The sequence below is a fragment of the Myxine glutinosa genome, chromosome 1 (assembly GCF_964187855.1).
Source record: "Myxine glutinosa chromosome 1, kmMyxGlut1.1, whole genome shotgun sequence".
Taxonomy (NCBI): Eukaryota; Metazoa; Chordata; class Myxini; order Myxiniformes; family Myxinidae; genus Myxine; species Myxine glutinosa.
In genome coordinates, this window is record NC_136261.1 from 222,263,606 (window position 1) to 222,281,797 (window position 18,192).

General features: G+C 51.5%; 1 protein-coding gene across 2 annotated transcripts in view; it reads left to right on the top strand.

Annotated features, from left to right (window-relative positions):
• The window catches only part of RAD17 (RAD17 checkpoint clamp loader component), an 89,175-nt gene that overhangs the window by 13,339 nt on the left and 57,644 nt on the right, over nt 1-18,192 (top strand). For both annotated transcript variants that reach the window (XM_068127566.2, XM_068127577.2), the window contains 2 exons: nt 14,543-14,591; nt 14,977-15,038. In XM_068127566.2, the coding sequence (XP_067983667.2) occupies nt 15,009-15,038 (30 nt within the window). In that variant the 5' untranslated portion in view covers nt 14,543-14,591; nt 14,977-15,008. The remainder of the gene's footprint in view (nt 1-14,542; nt 14,592-14,976; nt 15,039-18,192) is intronic.

Sequence of the window (18,192 nt, forward strand, 5' to 3'; positions counted from 1 at the left end):
CTTACCTGTGGTGATGATGATGACTCCACACCTGTGTTTTCTTTGTTTTGTTGCAGGAAGTAAGGACTGCTGTTGGATTTGTGAGAGGCATCACGACGTGGATGAGACATTGGGGTGATTCCATCTCTCCCTCCCTAGGAGGGACTGATGATGAATTGGTAATGGCAAATTTTGATGTTCAGTTGAAAATGGCAAATTTGATTGGTTAGGAGGGAGAGAAGACGAATTTGGTATATGGGAGGAACGGGGAAGACAGTAGGGATGTTTGTTGATTTGTAAAGTAGATGTTTATGGGTAGTGTTGTGTTTTGTGGATACAGTAAGGGGTAAGGGAGGGGCCATGTAGGTTACCTGGTGGGGGGGGGAGCGTACGATAGGAACGTACCTGTCTCACCTGGTTCCCATGTGCCCCCAGTGTGCATCATCTTACATTGCGTGCACTTTTGCGCCCTTACCACCTTACTCACTTGTCTTCTTCTTTTGTCTCCCACCTCCGAGGATCTGGCTTTGGGGTAGAGAGAGAGGAGAGAGAGGTGCTGGCTACGCAGTTGTGGGCCTGCACTTTCGCTGATTGCTGCCTGGATCGATACACCATATGGACCGCAATGTTTGTGGCCACCCACAATGAACCGCAGTTCTTTTGCGGCCAAGCACCACCCATGGATGGACCTATGGGTCAACGTGGCACCTACGCCATACAAGGTGAACCACTAACAGTTGGCCCCCTGACGGCCACAATAGAGAAATGGACGCGGTTGGCGCCTTTCTTTATTTTTGAAAGAAGTAAGAAGGCCAAGTGCACCACACGAAGGCAAGACCAGCGGCAGAACATCGGCCGGCTGTGACACCACCGGTGATTCATAAACACTTTATTGGTGCACCGGATGGTGCTGACTGTGTTATGGGGTGGTGCTTTTCGTGCTGGGAAAGGGTGCTCTGCACGTTATTAAAGGCCGTAGGCCACAGAGCACTCGTGGGTTGGTGTATCGATGCTGGCATGCGTGCGCTCTCTATGCATAACATCTGCATGTGTCCCTCCAAAACCAGGTCCTGGATCGTAGTGGAAATATCAGCGTAGTCTTGTAAATAATGCTCCCTACCGGCTGTATGTTTAGTTTGAGGATTCTTTCCGGATTCGGTTATCCTGTGGGTGTGTTTCTGAGAGGAGAAGGGTGCAAACGTCGCAGGGGGACATATTTACTCATTTGTGAATATCTGTAAAACTGTCGCACTCAGGGTAGAGTTAATAGTAGAGGGAACTACATCTGAGTGCCACACTAAAATAGGTAAAAATTTATCGGGTCGGGGACGCCCCGAGGGTAGAGAAGGGTGCAATGTTGCGAATATGGAATTTGGCCTCCATATCCGCTTGTAAATATTCCCCTATTTCCCCAATACTCCCCAACTATCCCCAATCCCCCATTCCCTAGTCCCATTGTCTGTAAACAACACTCTGTAGAACCGACCTTCCCCTTTTTCCCCCATTAAATGTCGTGCCCAGGTCCACCGCATCACACGTAGACAACTTTCGGACATCTTGCTAGTTATTCTTAGTCTATGTCAGTTAAGGACTCGTTTCCATTAATTCTGACTCTTCGTTGCACCAGAATGTGATTATATGGCACCAGTAGTGAGTTTAGGACCTTCCCTTACCTCCTCCCATCTTCTTCCCCAAACAACAACAACAACAACAACTACAGCAACAACAACAACTACAGCTACAACAACAACTACAACAACGGCGCGCGGGGGGAGTGTGCGTCCTCACACCGGCTCGGTTAGCCGCCATGACCATGCGCTCCACGGGGTTACCACGAAGGGGCTCCCTGTCAGCCCCTCGTCAAGGGTGGAGCCGGTAACCCCCCCGCACGCACCCAATGAGAAGCAACGAGCCGATTCCATCTGGGGCGGAGCTAACGAGCCGAGGGCGTGTCACTCCCCGCCGGATATACGCGGCCACGTACCGGACGTGACGAGAGATGCGCCCCCAGCTTGAAGAAGAGCAAGTCACTACCTCCGAGCGCTGCGACCTCCCCGCATCTCTAGACCGGACCGGGTCGATCCTGCCCTGAGCCCAGGTGCACCTGGAGCCATCGATACCCGCCTTTCCTTGCCATCAATCCCCGTGTGAGTCAGCCTTGTCCCGTTTATCTGTCGTCTGTTGGGGTTAATATAAGTGTGTCTAAGTGCCTGTCTTTCTATGATGTCCCTCTTGTAGTTGTAATCTAACCTTCCGCCTTAATATAACCTCCTCCGGAGGTCTTGAGAACTGAACCCTTGGTGTCGTGTCATTTGAATCCCAGCCGTGGTGTCCTTTTCCTTTATTGACCTAGCGTAGCGCGACTCGGCAACGTTCGAGTATAATCGGGTAACTTGTGCAGACGTGGTCATACCAAACCGCTCGGTAAACCAACATCCACCACCGCGTCTGTAACAATATATATATATTGTTACAGATACGACTTTGATGGTATGGTGGGCCGAGCGGGATGGCCGCCGTATCCGTACAAGTTACCCGATTGTGCCCGAATGTTAACTAATCGCGCTACGCTGGCTCAATAGGAAAGAGAAGACACCCGGCTGGGTTACAATCACACAATACGACACCAGGGGTTCAGTTCTCAAGACCTCCGGAGGAGGTTATATTAAGGCGGAAAAGGTTAGATTACAGGGACAAGAGGGAAACATAGGAAGGTGGGCACTTAGACACAACCTTATATTAACCCTAGACAGACCACAGATAAACGGGACAACGCTGACTCACACGGGATTTGATGGCGAGGAAAGCGGCAGTCGATGGCTCAGGTGCACCTGGCTCAGGGACAGAATCACGTACGGTGGTGTCCAGCAGATGCGGGGAGGTCGCTCAGCGCTCGTGGGTCGCGACTTTGGTGGAGATGCCGGGGAGGTCGCTCAGCGCTCGGGAGGGTGGCGTCTTGTCCTTCCAAGCTCGGGGCGCATCTCACGTCACGTCCGGCGCGGGGCCGCGTATATCCGGCGGGGAGTCACGCCCTCGCTCGTTAGCTCCGCCCCATATGGCATCGGCCCATGGCTTCTCATTGGGTGCGGGGGTTACCGGCTCCGCCCTTGACGAGGGGCCGACAGGGAGCCCCCTTCTGGGTAACCCCGTCGAGCACATGTTCAATGGCGGCCAACCGAGCCGGAGTGAGGACGCAAAGCCGCTGTTGTTGTGGTTGTTGTTGGAGCTTGAGATGATGGGAAGAGATGCGGGGAGGTATGGGAAGGTCCTAAACTCCTACTGGTGCCATATCATCACATTCTGGTGCAACGAAGAGTCATAATTAATGGAAACAAGTCCTTAACTGACATAGATTAAGAATAACTAGCAAGATGTCCTATAATTGTCTACGTGTGGTGCGGGGGACCTGGGCACGACATTTAATGGGGGAATGAAGGGGAAGATCGGCTCTAATGGGTGTTGTTTACAGACAATGGGACTAGGGAATGGGGTAAGGGGAGAGTTGGGGAGTATCGGAGAAGATAGGGGAATATTTACAAGCGGATATGGAGGTCAAATTCCATATTCGCAACATTGCACCCTTCTCTACCCTCGGGGCGTCCCGACCCGATAAATTTTTACCTACTTTAGTGTGGCACGCAATGTAGTTCCCTCGACTATTAACTCTACCCTGAGTGCGACAGTTTTACAGATATTCACAAATGAGTAAATATGTCCCCCTGCGACGTTGCACCCTTCTCCTCACAGAAACACACCCACAGGATAACCGAATCCGGAAAGAATCCTCAAACTAAACATACAGCCGGTAGGGAGCATTATTTACAAGACTACGCTGATATCTACACTACGATCCAGGACCTGTCTTTGGAGGAACACATGCAGATGTTATGCATAGAGAGAGCGCGCTTGCCAACATCGATACACCAACCCACGAGTGCTCTGTGGCCGACGGCCTTTAATAACGTGCAGAGCACCCTTTCCGAGCATCAACAGCACCACCCCACCACCAATCGGTGCAGTCACCATTGTTCAATGATTAAAAATAAATGCGACAACCCCTAACCCTGCAGGTGTCTCTTGCTCTTCTTGTGGTGCACTTGGTGTTACTTAAAAGTGGTTCACCTGTATGGCATAGGTGCCACGTTGACCCATAGGTCCATCCCCGGGTGGTGCTTGGCCGCAAACGAACTGCGGTCCATCGTGGGTGGCCACAAACATTGCGGTCCATATGGTGTATCGATCCCGGCAGCAAGCAGCGAAAGTGCAGGCCCACAACTGCGTCGCCAGCACCTCTCTCTCCTCTCTCTCTACCCCAAAGCCAGATCCTCGGAGGTGGGAGACAAAAACAAGACAAGTGAGCAAGGTGGTAAGGGCGCAAAAGTGCACGCAATGCAAGGTGATGCACACTGGGGGCACATGGGAACCAGGTGAGACAGGTACGTTCCTACCGTACGCCCCCCCCACCAGGTAACCTACATGGCCCCTCCCTTACCCCTTACTGTATCAACAAAACACAACACTACCCATAAACATCTACTTTACAAATCCACAAACATCCCTACTGTCTTCCCCGTTCCTCCCATATACCAAATTCGTCTTCTCTCCCTCCTAACCAATCAAATTTGCCATTTTCAACTCTCATCAAAATTTGCCATCTCCAACTGAACATCAAAATTTGCCATCACCAATTCATCATCAGTCCCTCCTAGGGAGGGAGAGATGGAATCACCCCAATGTCTCATCCACGTCGTGATGCGTCTCACAAATCCTCACAGCAATTCTCATTTCTGCAACACAACCAAAGAAAACACAGGTGTGGAGTCATCATCATCACCACAGGCAAGTGGCTGCGTATGGTGCGACAGGTTCATCAATCCTAACTATCTCCTAAATGACTTTAACAACTTTACACTACCCGGGGTCTCTCTCCGGCCAAACCATTGGCCCTCTTACACTATGGGTTCTAAAAACCAATTCCCATTGGCCAAACTGTGGTGCTCTTCAATTTGGGGTCTCACTCCCCCGATTCATCTCCCGGTGCCCTCGTACAATTTCTGGGCTGTGGCGTGTACCTCTCCCAGTGGGTCTACCCACCTGCACACCTCCACCACTGCAGTTGCCTCCGAGCTTACCTGCTCCTCACCCTAACCTAACTACCTGGGGAAGGCCCTCTGGCTCTCTCCCCACTCCGTGCCCTCTCTGGCACTGGGCTGCCCGATCCACACCCGGGATCCTCAGGCACCCACTCACAACTACCGGCTCCCAGAGCCCACCTGCGGCCTCACCTGGCCGACATCCTCACAGTGGTGGAGTGCCCAACCAACTACACACACTAACAGGCTACACGCCCAGCCATTTCCACAACACTAATGCACCCATTCACAACACCATTCTGCAACCGCACCACAAATGCCAATATCCAACCACAATTTACCTGCACCCTCTACCTAACACTTACACTACCCGCCCCGGGTGCTCGTGAAAGGGGTCCACTCTTCCCCCATCCACACCTTCGCACCATGCACACCACTCCGTACCACTCACTCCAACTCTCTCCACACACCTGTACCTGCACACCTGTGCTCTCACACCTGGTGCCACCTGCACCCTTCTCTCCCCAAGCGCATTCGCGCTGATCCACACACTCACTACTCATACACTACTCCACACACCTGTCCAGTTGCACACCTGTGCAATCACACCTGTTCAATCCTCACACACACAGCATCATCTCAGCTAACTACTCCCTTCTGAAACTTGCGCTTCCCAGTCGTCCCTTTAAACTATTGCGCTCCCACGTCATTATCATCCATACTAATCTACCTGCGTCCCCACTACAGGTATCAGTCACTAACTAAACTTAACGTTACCTAATGTCATCTTCGCTAGATCCCTACACACCATATCCTAACCCACCCGGGCTAGTTTCCACTGCCATACACCCCATAAGCTATTGCTCCTTTGCCCCACTCACATGGGAAAGGTGGCAGGGATGCCACCCTCTCCCACCGGGCCTATCGCTCCTCAATCCCCCAGTCCTCTGGCACTAATAAGCCCCCCTTATTCAGAGGTACTGGGTCCCGCCTCGGCATCTAAAGCCGAGGCGATCCACGGGGGCGCCTGCTCGCCGGTGTAAGGTCTTATCCGGTCGGCGTGGACGATCCGAGGGAGGGCTCGTGGCCCCATTTTGATCTTAAAGACCACGTCACAGATTTGCGACAGGACGACTCCTGGGCCTTGCCAGGGGGAGGTGAGTTTTGGGCACCTTCCCTTCCGCCTCCGGGGATTAAAGAACCAAATCTTCATCCCCGGAGCGTATTGACTCCCCTGGCTCCGGTCGTCGTACCTGCGCTTCATCTTTTCCCCCGCCAGATGGAGTTGGCGGCGGGCGAAGGCATGGACTAGCTCCATGCCTTCCTCTAGGTGACGTGCGTACCCCTCCCTCGGCGGGTTAACCACTGTGTCTGGCACGGGACCGCATAGCAAGTCGGCGGGAGCCCGTAACTCCCGCCCATACATAAGCAACGCTGGACTGCATGCGGTGGCCCCGTGCTGGCTGGTTCGGTAGGCCATGAGCAAGTAAGGGAGATGTTCGTCCCAGTCATCCTGACGGGTGGTGGTGAACAGTGCCAGTTGTTGGATTAAAGTTCGGTTGAATCTTTCCACCATCCCGTCAGATTGAGGTCTTAAAGGCGTTGTCCTGGTTTTTCGAATTGACAGGAGACTGCACACATCTTTTAGCAATTTGCTCTCAAAATTTCGTCCCTGGTCGGTGTGCAACTCCTGTGGAATCCCATGCCGGCACACAAATCCTTCCACGAAGGCCTGCGCTACCACCCCTGCTTCCTGGTTGGGGAGGGCGTAGGCCTCCGGCCACTTGGTGAAGTAGTCCATCACAACGAGGATATACTTATTACCTTGGCGGGTGCGGGGCAGCGGTCCTAGAATATCCATAGCCACCCGCTCAAGGGGGGCCCCCACCTGATGTAATTGAAGGGGGGCCCTCATCCTCCGTGCTGGTCCCTTTTTGGCAGAACAGGCGTCGCATCTCCGACACCAGTCCTGTATGTCGCGCCCCATATTCACCCAATAGAACCTCCGGCGGACCCGAGATATTGTCTTTGTCCTGCCCAAATGGCCGCCGGAGCGGGTACCATGCACCTGTTGCAATATGACGTTCTTGAATTTGTCAGGGACTATCACCAGCCAGGAAGTTCGATCAGAGGGAACCTCCACCCACTTGCGATACAAGATGTTGCCTTTCAATTCCAGGGTCTGCCACTGAGCCCAATATGCCTTTGTCTGCGCCCCGAGGGGGGTGACCTCTTCCCCCTTTGGTCTTTGCCCCAATTTGACCCATTGGAACACCGGCCCCAGAACAGGATCCTCCTGCTGGGCCGTGCTCCAAGCCAACTCTCCAAATTCCTCGTCCGCGGTTAGTGGCAAAATTGGCCCTCTCACCCGGGTTGCCCGGACGACGAGAATCGGGGCGGAATCGCCCAATTGCTCCCTCTCCTCGTGTCTCGCACAAAATTTACAGTTTTCCCCCAGACAAGGACGCCGAGAGAGTGCGTCCGCATTACCATGGGCCTTCCCGGCCCTATGGGCCACATCAAAATCGTACTGCTGCAACTTTTCCAACCACCTTGCAATTTGGCCCTCCGGTTCCTTGAACCGAAGGAGCCATTGCAAGGAGGAATGGTCAGTTCTAACCAAAAATTTCCGCCCGTACAAGTACGGGTGGAAATGGTTCATGGCAGCCAGCATAGCCAATAACTCTTTGCGAGTGACGCAATAATTTCTCTCGGGCCTACTTAAGGCCCGACTATAATAACCAATCACTCTCTCCACGCCCTCCTGTGTCTGAGACAAAACTGCGCCCAATCCTTCCTGGCTCGCATCCGTGTCCAGGGTAAATGTCCCGTCACTAGTGGGGTAAGCTAGAAGGGGTGCGGATGTTAGACACCCCTTCAATTTTTGGAAGGCCTCGTGGCACTCCCGTGTCCAATTAAATCGCGCCCCCTTCTCCGTAAGCCGGTGGAGGGGACGGGCCAACTCCGCAAATTTCGCCACAAAGCGCCGGTAGTAGGAGCAGAGTCCCAAAAATCCCCGCACCTCTTTGATGGTACGTGGTGCGGGCCACTCCTCTACCGCTTTAATTTTGTCTGGGTCTGTTTTTACCCCCTCGCGGCCAATCACGTGACCTAGATAGGCCACCTCTCTTGCAAACAAAGTGCACTTACTCGGGTTCAGCTTCAACCCTGCCTGTCTGAGGCACCCGAACACCTGGTCCAAATTAGCTAGTGCCTGGGGGAACGTTTGGGCATGTACCAGGACGTCATCCAGGTACACCAGGCATGACTGCCATGGCATGCCGCCTAGTACATGCTCCATCAATCTCTCAAAGGTGGCGGGGGCGTTACACAAACCAAACGGCATCACAGTAAACTGATACAGTCCCTTACCTGTGGAAAATGCCGTTTTCTCCTTCCCTGCCCTATCCATCTCCACCTGCCAATACCCACTCTTGAGGTCCAAAGTTGTGAACCAATTTGAGCCCGCAACGGCATCGAGGGTGTCATCAATCCTTGGCAGGGGATATGAGTCCTTGAGTGTCACGTTGTTTAGCTGGCGATAGTCCACGCAGAACCGCGTGGTCCCATCCTTCTTTTTGACCAGCACAACAGGTGACATCCAAGGACTTCCCGAGGGCTCGATCACACCTGCGTCGAGCATTTTTGCAACCTGCTCGTCAGCTTCCGCCCTCTTGCTCCAAGGGAGCCGTCGGGCGGCCTGACGAATAGGCCGGGCCTCACCGGTGTGGATCTGATGTTTCACCAGGCCCGTACGTCCAATATCCTCGGTGGACAGGGAGAAGAGGTCCAAATGGGACCCAACCAGTTTGTGTAAGGCCTCCCTCTGGGTACCTCCCAACTCTACGCTACTACGATTTACCATCTCGCAAATGGGATCGGGCCAATTCCTACTTGTTATTGAAGGCTCCCCCCGGGGTCGGCTCGGCTGGACGTTCTCGCCCCTCACTGTCGCGACTTCCTCAACTGGGGTGCAGCCAGCTACCCTCGTGCCCCTTACTATAGTGCGTGGTTCTGTACTCACATTTACTACTCGGACGGCCACTACCGGTCCGTCCGTTTTTACAAGGGTGCGGCCCACGATTAAACCCGGTATGGACTGCGCTGCCACCGGTTCGACCAGGCCGCAGGACTCCTGCCATGTTGGGCGAGCTGCCCACCGGGCCGGCACTATCGCCTCGGCCCTGGGGGGGATGGTCACGGCCTCGGAAGCCTCCAGCTCCGCTCTCTCGGCCGTGCTCACTCCCCCTAACGGCAGCTCTTCTACTCCCACCTGCAGGATCCCCCGGCACAAGTCGATTTTACAACCGCTGGCAGTCAACAGGTCCAACCCTATTAAACATGGGTCGCACACCTCCGCCACCCAAACATCTATCTCCCTCCTTACCGACCCTAACTTGAGGGTCACAGAACCACGCCCTATGATCGGGGCCGTTACCCCGGTAGCAAGCTGCAAACTATAATTTTGCAGGCGCTGGATCTTATCCCAGCCACCTGCGCTCGAATCAAGGACCACAGGGCTGATGATCGTGGCGCTAGCTCCTGTGTCCACGACGGCGTCTACCCCCACGCCGGCAATTTTGCATCTAATTGTCAGGCTACCGGTTCCAATTTGGCCACAATAAATGACCTGTCGCGTCAATGAGGGCTCTCCTCCATCCTCTGCTGCCGAACACCGCCCTACGTGCCCGACACCTTCTAGTTTCCCGGGGTCTGGCGGGGGGGTGTCTGGGGTCGGCTAACCCGCTCCCCCCTGGGCGGAGTTGAGGACCTCAACTGCCGGGGATCATCCCGGCGCGCGTTTCGACAGTGCCGCGCCAGGTGACCCAGGCGGTTGCAGGTATAGCACCTCACCTGATAAGGTGCTTGCCTCCGGAATTCCAAATTCCCCCCCCTGTAGGTCCGAATTGGATTACCCGCTCGTGGTCCACCGCGGGCCACCTCCGGGGCCGCCTGCCATGGTCCAGGTCCTGCCAGGCGCTGGTCCACCAGCCTCCGGACCATGCCCGCCAGGTCAGGACCCACGTCGGGGGCGGGCCCCCTAAGGGGTCCGCCCTCCATCGGGGGTCCCATCTGGCGGACCGCCATTGCGAGACGCTCGCCCCCCCGGGCCAGGGGCCTCGCTGCTTCCCAACGGGCCGCAGCGTCAGCCGCCTGGCTCAGAGTCTGCGGGCGCCACATGGCGAGCTGTTGCCGGAGCTCAATATCCGGGAGGGCCTGGATAAAATGGTCCAGCGCCAGGCTTTCCCGGGAATCCGCTGCCATGCTAGCATGTGCGATCCCCACTGCGCGGCGAATGTCGTGGGCAAGTTCCCCGATGGCTTCCTGGGGCTTGCGCTTTCGCAGCGCGAGCTGAGCTTTAACAAGCTCGCTCTGCTGTTCTATTCCAAATCGATTAATTAGGGCGTCGCGGAGGGCTGGCAGGGTGAGAGCACCCGCTGGTAATGCCGTCAGCACCTCCGCCGCCGCGCCGCGCAATGCGGCCACCAGGTGTACTCCACCTTCGTCCTCACCCCAACCGTTACCCTTACACACACAGTCGAACTGCGCCAGGTACGCGCGTAGATCACTCTTGCCGTCATACGGCGCGAGTGGGACCTTGTGGGACCACCTCGTATGCGAGTCGTTGCCCGCCGGCCGGACCCCGTGCGTCGCCCCTTGCGGGGTCAGCGCGGGGCCGAACCGGCCGGGCCCCCACAGTACACTACCCCCAAGGGGCTCTCGTGCCTCCCCGGTCCCTCCAACAACTACCCCTGTTGGTGTCGATGCATGGGTCACACCTCCGCAACCCGCTACCCATTCCATACCACCACCACCACAACCTTGCTCACCCACACCTCGCACCTCTCGTTCCATACCCTCCGGACCAGCCATACACCTCACTCTTGGCCTCTCACGAACATCCGGGTCTATCTCGACCCCCAAGCTTATTAAATCACCTGGCGCATCATACGCACGACCATATTGGTCACCACTTACACCGGGTCCTCTTTCTCTTCGCTTCTCCTCCATCACCTGCGAATCCCTCATCCGGTTAATGAGCACATCATCACGATCCGAACACAGACTTTGGACCAATTCTTTTACTTCCTCCTTTATCTCTTTCTTATCCTCTCTCCGTCGCTTCTTAATTTCGCTCACCCCTTCTTCCACTTCTTCTAATTTTTGCTTCATCTCCTTCATCTCTTCGTGCGCCCCTTTAAGTTCTTCCTCTAACTCCACTTTATTTTTTTCTATGTGCTCCCGCACCTCCCGCTCTTTAACCTCCATTACCTCTACCACCTTGTCCATTTTCCTCGTCAGGTCCTCATGTACCGTCTGGCACTCTTTTTTAATTACCCCTACGTCCTTTTTCATCTCCTTCTGTGTCGATTTTAAACCCTCTATTACCGCTGTGTTCTTCTTTACCTGGTCCCCCAGCTCCTTTTGTCCCACTGTCAGTTGTTCTACTCCCAGCGTCAACTCCTCTATACCACCTTGCAATTTTACAGTCCCCTTTCTCACCTCTTTCTCCATGCGCTCCTTACAGTGCCTCACCTCCTCGCGCACTCCTCCGACCTCCTCACTCACTCCTCTTCTGATCTCCTCTCCCATCACTTGCATCTCCTGCCCAGATGCCACCCTCATCTGCTCCATTTCCTCCCTGTGAGCATCCAGTTTGGTTTCTACCCCCATTCTGACCCCCTCTATCTGCTGCTCCATTTGTTTAACTTCCCTTTCCGCTTGGTCCCTCATGTCCCTCAATTTGCCTTCCATACTGTTTTCTAACCCCTCTAACCCATTTTTCACTCCCTCTATCTGATTCTCCTGGGCAGCCATTCTATTTTCTACCCCCATTAACCCATTTTTCACTTCTTTTATCCCGTTGTCTAACCCCTCAAAATTATTGTCTAACTTCCCAAATTTCTTGTCTAACTCCTCAAAATTATTGTCTAACTTCCCTAATTTCTTGTCTAACTCCTCAAAATTATTGTCTAACCCCTCACTGGTACCCCTCGCTTCGTCCCTCATTACCCCCATTTGCTCACTCTGAGCCCTCGCTTCGTCCCTTATTACCCCCATTTGGCCCTCTAATCGCTCACCCTGAGCATCCATCCGGTTCCCCATTACCCCCATTTGGCCCTCTATTCGTTCCATAAGGGCCCTCATTTGCAACATAAAAAGGTTCGGATCCACCAGGGGCGCTGCCACGGTCACGGGCGCGGTGACCAGCGAGGCGCCATTTTGCGCGTCTGCTACCCTCGCTGCTTCGCTCTCCTCACGTCCCTCAATTTGGTCCTGGACCGACCCTGCCTCACTCTCCCCTACCGGACCCCAGCTGTCTTGATCCGCCATAGCGCGACTTTCAAAATTCGGGTTTTTATTATTTTTTTTTTTTGTAAAACACAATCAAATTTCGCTGTTATAATTTCGAGCGCGTAAACGCGCTCCGGGTCCAATCCCACTCCTGACACCAATTGTTACAGATACGACTTTGATGGTATGGTGGGCCGAGCGGGATGGCCGCCGTATCCGTACAAGTTACCCGATTGTGCCCGAATGTTAACTAATCGCGCTACGCTGGCTCAATAGGAAAGAGGAGACACCCGGCTGGGTTACAATCACACAATACGACACCAGGGGTTCAGTTCTCAAGACCTCCGGAGGAGGTTATATTAAGGCGGAAAAGGTTAGATTACAGGGACAAGAGGGAAACATAGGAAGGTGGGCACTTAGACACAACCTTATATTAACCCTAGACAGACCACAGATAAACGGGACAACGCTGACTCACACGGGATTTGATGGCGAGGAAAGCGGCAGTCGATGGCTCAGGTGCACCTGGCTCAGGGACAGAATCACGTACGGTGGTGTCCAGCAGATGCGGGGAGGTCGCTCAGCGCTCGTGGGTCGCGACTTTGGTGGAGATGCCGGGGAGGTCGCTCAGCGCTCGGGAGGGTGGCGTCTTGTCCTTCCAAGCTCGGGGCGCATCTCACGTCACGTCCGGCGCGGGGCCGCGTATATCCGGCGGGGAGTCACGCCCTCGCTCGTTAGCTCCGCCCCATATGGCATCGGCCCATGGCTTCTCATTGGGTGCGGGGGTTACCGGCTCCGCCCTTGACGAGGGGCCGACAGGGAGCCCCCTTCTGGGTAACCCCGTCGAGCACATGTTCAATGGCGGCCAACCGAGCCGGAGTGAGGACGCAAAGCCGCTGTTGTTGTGGTTGTTGTTGGAGCTTGAGATGATGGGAAGAGATGCGGGGAGGTATGGGAAGGTCCTAAACTCCTACTGGTGCCATATCATCACATTCTGGTGCAACGAAGAGTCATAATTAATGGAAACAAGTCCTTAACTGACATAGATTAAGAATAACTAGCAAGATGTCCTATAATTGTCTACGTGTGGTGCGGGGGACCTGGGCACGACATTTAATGGGGGAATGAAGGGGAAGATCGGCTCTAATGGGTGTTGTTTACAGACAATGGGACTAGGGAATGGGGTAAGGGGAGAGTTGGGGAGTATCGGAGAAGATAGGGGAATATTTACAAGCGGATATGGAGGTCAAATTCCATATTCGCAACAATATATATATATATATATATATATATATATATATATATATATATATATATAAGCATATATATATATAAGCATATATATATATAAGCATATATATATAAGCATATACATACATACATACATGCATACATGCATACATATAATAAAACAGGAGTGTCCGTCTGTCCGTCCCCAAACTACTCCCTTCGTTTTTGGGCTCGCCCCGCCAAACCTCCTGTGGAAGGTTTTGGGGTCGCAGCGGATGTTGTAAGGTAGGTCGGAGGTTTCAAAAATCCCTCAATAAAATTATGATTTTGAAATTAACTTGATACGAACCTGCTGCGAATCTGCAAGTGGACAGATGACGGCAATGAGCTGGTTTGATAATATCCCAATACAATCGCCATTCAAAACAGTATTTTGTTAAAGTATAAAGTTATGATTGGAATGATGTTTGGAATTGAGTGAATACAATTACGATTTAGAATTTGTAATAATTGCTTTCACCCAACCGTAATTTTATTTAATTTTTTTTATGTGCACCCATTGGTTGGACAGCTGCCGGATCCCACCCATATTTGTCACTTGACTCCACCCACCATGGCACCCAGATGTAATATGGGCTATGGCCGCTATCTTGGTTTTCTGGTGGGTCTTTGACATCAGGCCTGGATGCCTCTGCTTATTATACACTGTCTGGGTGGAGGTAGTGTCGTCAAATGTTACATAAAATATTAGGGGATGTGAAACCAGACACAGCTGTCTGTCAGACGCGTAATTGATATTGAACCAAACCATGAAGACCCTCAGAGATGAATTGTACATAGTACCTTCAACAGCAAGAAGGAGGGAGTTGAATGGACAGAGGCAAAAAATATATATTGTGTGCTGAAGGTTGTGACCACAGTGCAGTCATTTTTGTTTTTTTCAGAACGACAAGGAGATCTTAAATATACTGCTGAAAGCCCAAGTTTACAAGGGTAAGCTTCTCTCAGGTAATTGGTGTTGTACTTTGGACAGCTGATTCACCTAAAAACTCAATCAGTCAATTGGCTTAGTCGGTGCTTTTGACGACACATTTTGCGAAAAATGAAATGAGAAAAATGAAGAGAAATATTCAGATGTATGTACAGAAAGCACAGATGCCATGTGGGATTTATTAATCACTTAAAACAAATTAAGCTTGAGGTTTGCAAATGTGTTGCTTGCATCATTTTGTTAGTTGATAGCAGATAGATTTGATTGCAGTGATTGCATGTGCAAGGTGGGCTTTCAGAACATCGGTCCGATGTAGAGCAATTTGGACAGCTCTTTCATTATGATAGCATTTTACAATTACGAACTTTCTGTTTGTGTCTGAACCAGGAGATGCATTCTGGAAGGTCTCCTGACATATAATGTCTGCTTCTGGGATCAGCGAGTCAAAGGTGAGGTTTGTTTTGCAGTCTTTTACCTTTGGAGCAAAACAGCCAAACACAAAATGCATGACCCACCACACTTTAAAACAACAGGATGGTTTTTTTTTTGTTCGTCAATTTTTATGGCATTTTAAAATTTTTATTTAATTTAATTTTTATTTTAGGCATAATGTTTTCAGATTGTCCGTTCGTGCTTCCGACTGTGACGGTTTTCGTTACCGCGATAACTTAAGAATGGCTGAAGGGAAACAAGTCAAACTTTGTACAATATGTATAATGATATAACGATAAACGGATTTGATTATGGGGTCAAGAGGTCAAAGGTCAGAGGTCCTTTTTGGTATAATTATGTTACTGTGCTAGCTTGTGGACCAGTGATGGAATTTTGACTAAACCTGGTATTAAGTGTATATTTATTATGCAAAGATTAACTGATTAGATTTCGGCATCAAAGGTCAGGTCAAGCCTGGTGTTAGCTTAACGGTTAAGGTGGCTAGCTTACGATCCCAGGGTCTTGCGTTCAAGCCCCCGTAGTGCCATTGAATTAACACCAGGCTGGTTGACTCAGCCTGTCATCTTTCTGAGGTCGGCAAAATGAGTACCAGCTATGTGGAAAAGGGGCACTGCATCAGCTGCACAGCCGCACACCCAAAGAACCAATGCATTCTACATGTCACAAATCCACATCAATGCCTGTGTCCAAAGCCTTAATGCATTGGGAAACGAGTGCAAATCAATCGATGATATCCAAAAGATGCATGTCAGACACCATATAATATATAAAAGGAGCTCGGTCGCGATGTGCCTGCGTCTGTGTGCGTGTGTCCGGTCCGGCTGTAGACAACTGTCTTAATTAAGCAATACGGTATCACCTATGCAATGTGCAGCATTGTCAATCAGATTCTAGGCACTCTGCAAACAGTATGATATATTTGAGTAATCTGATCACGGAGGTATATAATAAACTGGAGAGCCAATGACGGCTGTCGGCTGAAGCTAGCGGAAGTTGCTTGGCGGCCATATTGGGAAGCCGATTGTGACATTCGTCCACATCCATCAGGGCAAGTAATACAATACACCGGACTCGAACATGCAACTAAATTGGAAGTTTATTGTTCAATAGTTGTTATTTTTCCTTAGCTATCTGATGCCAATAACTGCAAATGAGGGTTGTATAAATTACAGCACTAGGTGGTTTGCCATTGCCTTCCCACTTCGCAGTAGCAGTAGGTAGGGCAGGAAGTTGTTCAGGGTCCTGGTACGAATCCCGATCCTGGTATTTCACGGGCAGGGCGACTGATCATCCTGGCGAACGTTAAGCCGGCTGTCTTGTCTGCTAGTGAAGGAGCTGGGGCTCCCACGTCGATCGGGGAATCGGAATCGGGGAATGGAAGCTGAATGACAGTTGGAAAGTGCCTGTAGCATACTTTATGATAAATGGATTGTCGGGGAAGGAACAGGCGAATTTGGTGACACAATGTCTACTAAAATTGCATGATATTGGTGCAGAGGTGGTTTCCTTAACTTGCGATGGACCGTCCGCTCATTTGACAATGTTACGTGAGCTAGGTGCCGACATCACGCCGCAGAATGTGAAACCAACATTTCCCCACCCAGCAAATCCCGAAAAGAAAATTTGTGTTGTACTCGATGCATGTCACATGCTTAAACTTGCAAGAAACTGTCTTGGATCCATGAAAATGATGGAGGATGGCAACAAAAAAGTCATCGCGTGGAAATACATCCAGGCACTCTTTGATCTGCAGAAGAGGGAAGGCTTGCGTCTGGGAAATAAGCTCTCCCGGAAACACATCGAGTGGAAGAGCAATGTCATGAAGGTGGACACAGCTGCTCAGACATTGAGCACTAGTGTGGCAGATGCAATTCGGTTTTGCAGGGACACTTTGCAACTATCAGAATTTCAGGGCAGTGAGGCTACCTGCCAATACATTGAAACATTGGACAAACTGTTTGACATTCTAAATTCTCGCAATCCATTGGCACGAAACTACAAGGCACCACTCATGACATCACGAGAAGGACTTTTCCTGCCATTCCTGGATACTGCCTACAGTTACTTGTCCAACATCAAAAACATGAATGGTCAAGTTATGACCAATACGCGTTTGAAAACCCCCTTCATTGGTTTCATGATCTGCATAGAGAGTGTCAAAATTTTGTATTTCACATATGTCAAACCTGCCTCATCTCCCCTGCGATACCTGCTCACGTACAAAATGAGCCAAGACCACATTGAACTTTTCTTTGGAGCGGTCCGCATTGCATGTGGAAGTGGGAATAACCCAACGGCCCGGCAGTTTGTTGCCGCATATAAGCGCCTCTTGATGCGACATGACATCAAGTCTGCAAGTGGGAACTGTTCTGCACAGGACTCAACCAGAATCCTGAATGCGGCTTCCTTCAAGTGCGTTGCAAAGCAGGCTGTGCCTGACGAGAGTCACGACATGTTGGTGGCCAGACGATACGACCTGGAGTTGAGATCGCCGGCAAAAGAGGACCACGACTATGCGGATATTCCAAATTTTGAGCAACTTTCCATCTTTACAGTCATGTGTTGGCTATATTGCCGGCTATGTGGTGAGGATGGTGAGGAAGACTCTGAAGTGTAGCCAATGTCTTTCTGCATTGACCAGTAACAACGAAGAATGGCAAACCACACCAATGTACAGCCTGATTGTTACCAAGAACAGGGGTGGCCTCATAGTTCCCTCGCACAGTGTTGTTCGTGTCTGTGAGGCGACTGAACGCTGTGTCAAGAGGCTCCTGTCTGTAAGCAATGGCAAAATGCCTCGTGAAAGTGGGATAAGAGTGGCAATTTCCACTTCTGTCCTTTCTGAGGTCGGTCGGTCTACATTTGCTTCCTTGGATCGGCACATGTTTGACTGTGAGGCAGACAGCAACCATGTGTTTGCTTTAATACATTCTGTATCACAATCATACAGCAAGATACGTTTCCATCATCTTGTGAGAACACTCGATGATGACATGAAGGAAGAGCGCATCAGGAAAAAATATTGCAAACTGGTCCTGTTTGCTCACCAGTGAGGCAACACCAGAGCAAGCTGAAATATAAGAGCGACCTCATCTCTACATGGTGTGGGTGTGTTTTGTGGGTTAACTGTGAATTGTGTGGGTTAACTAC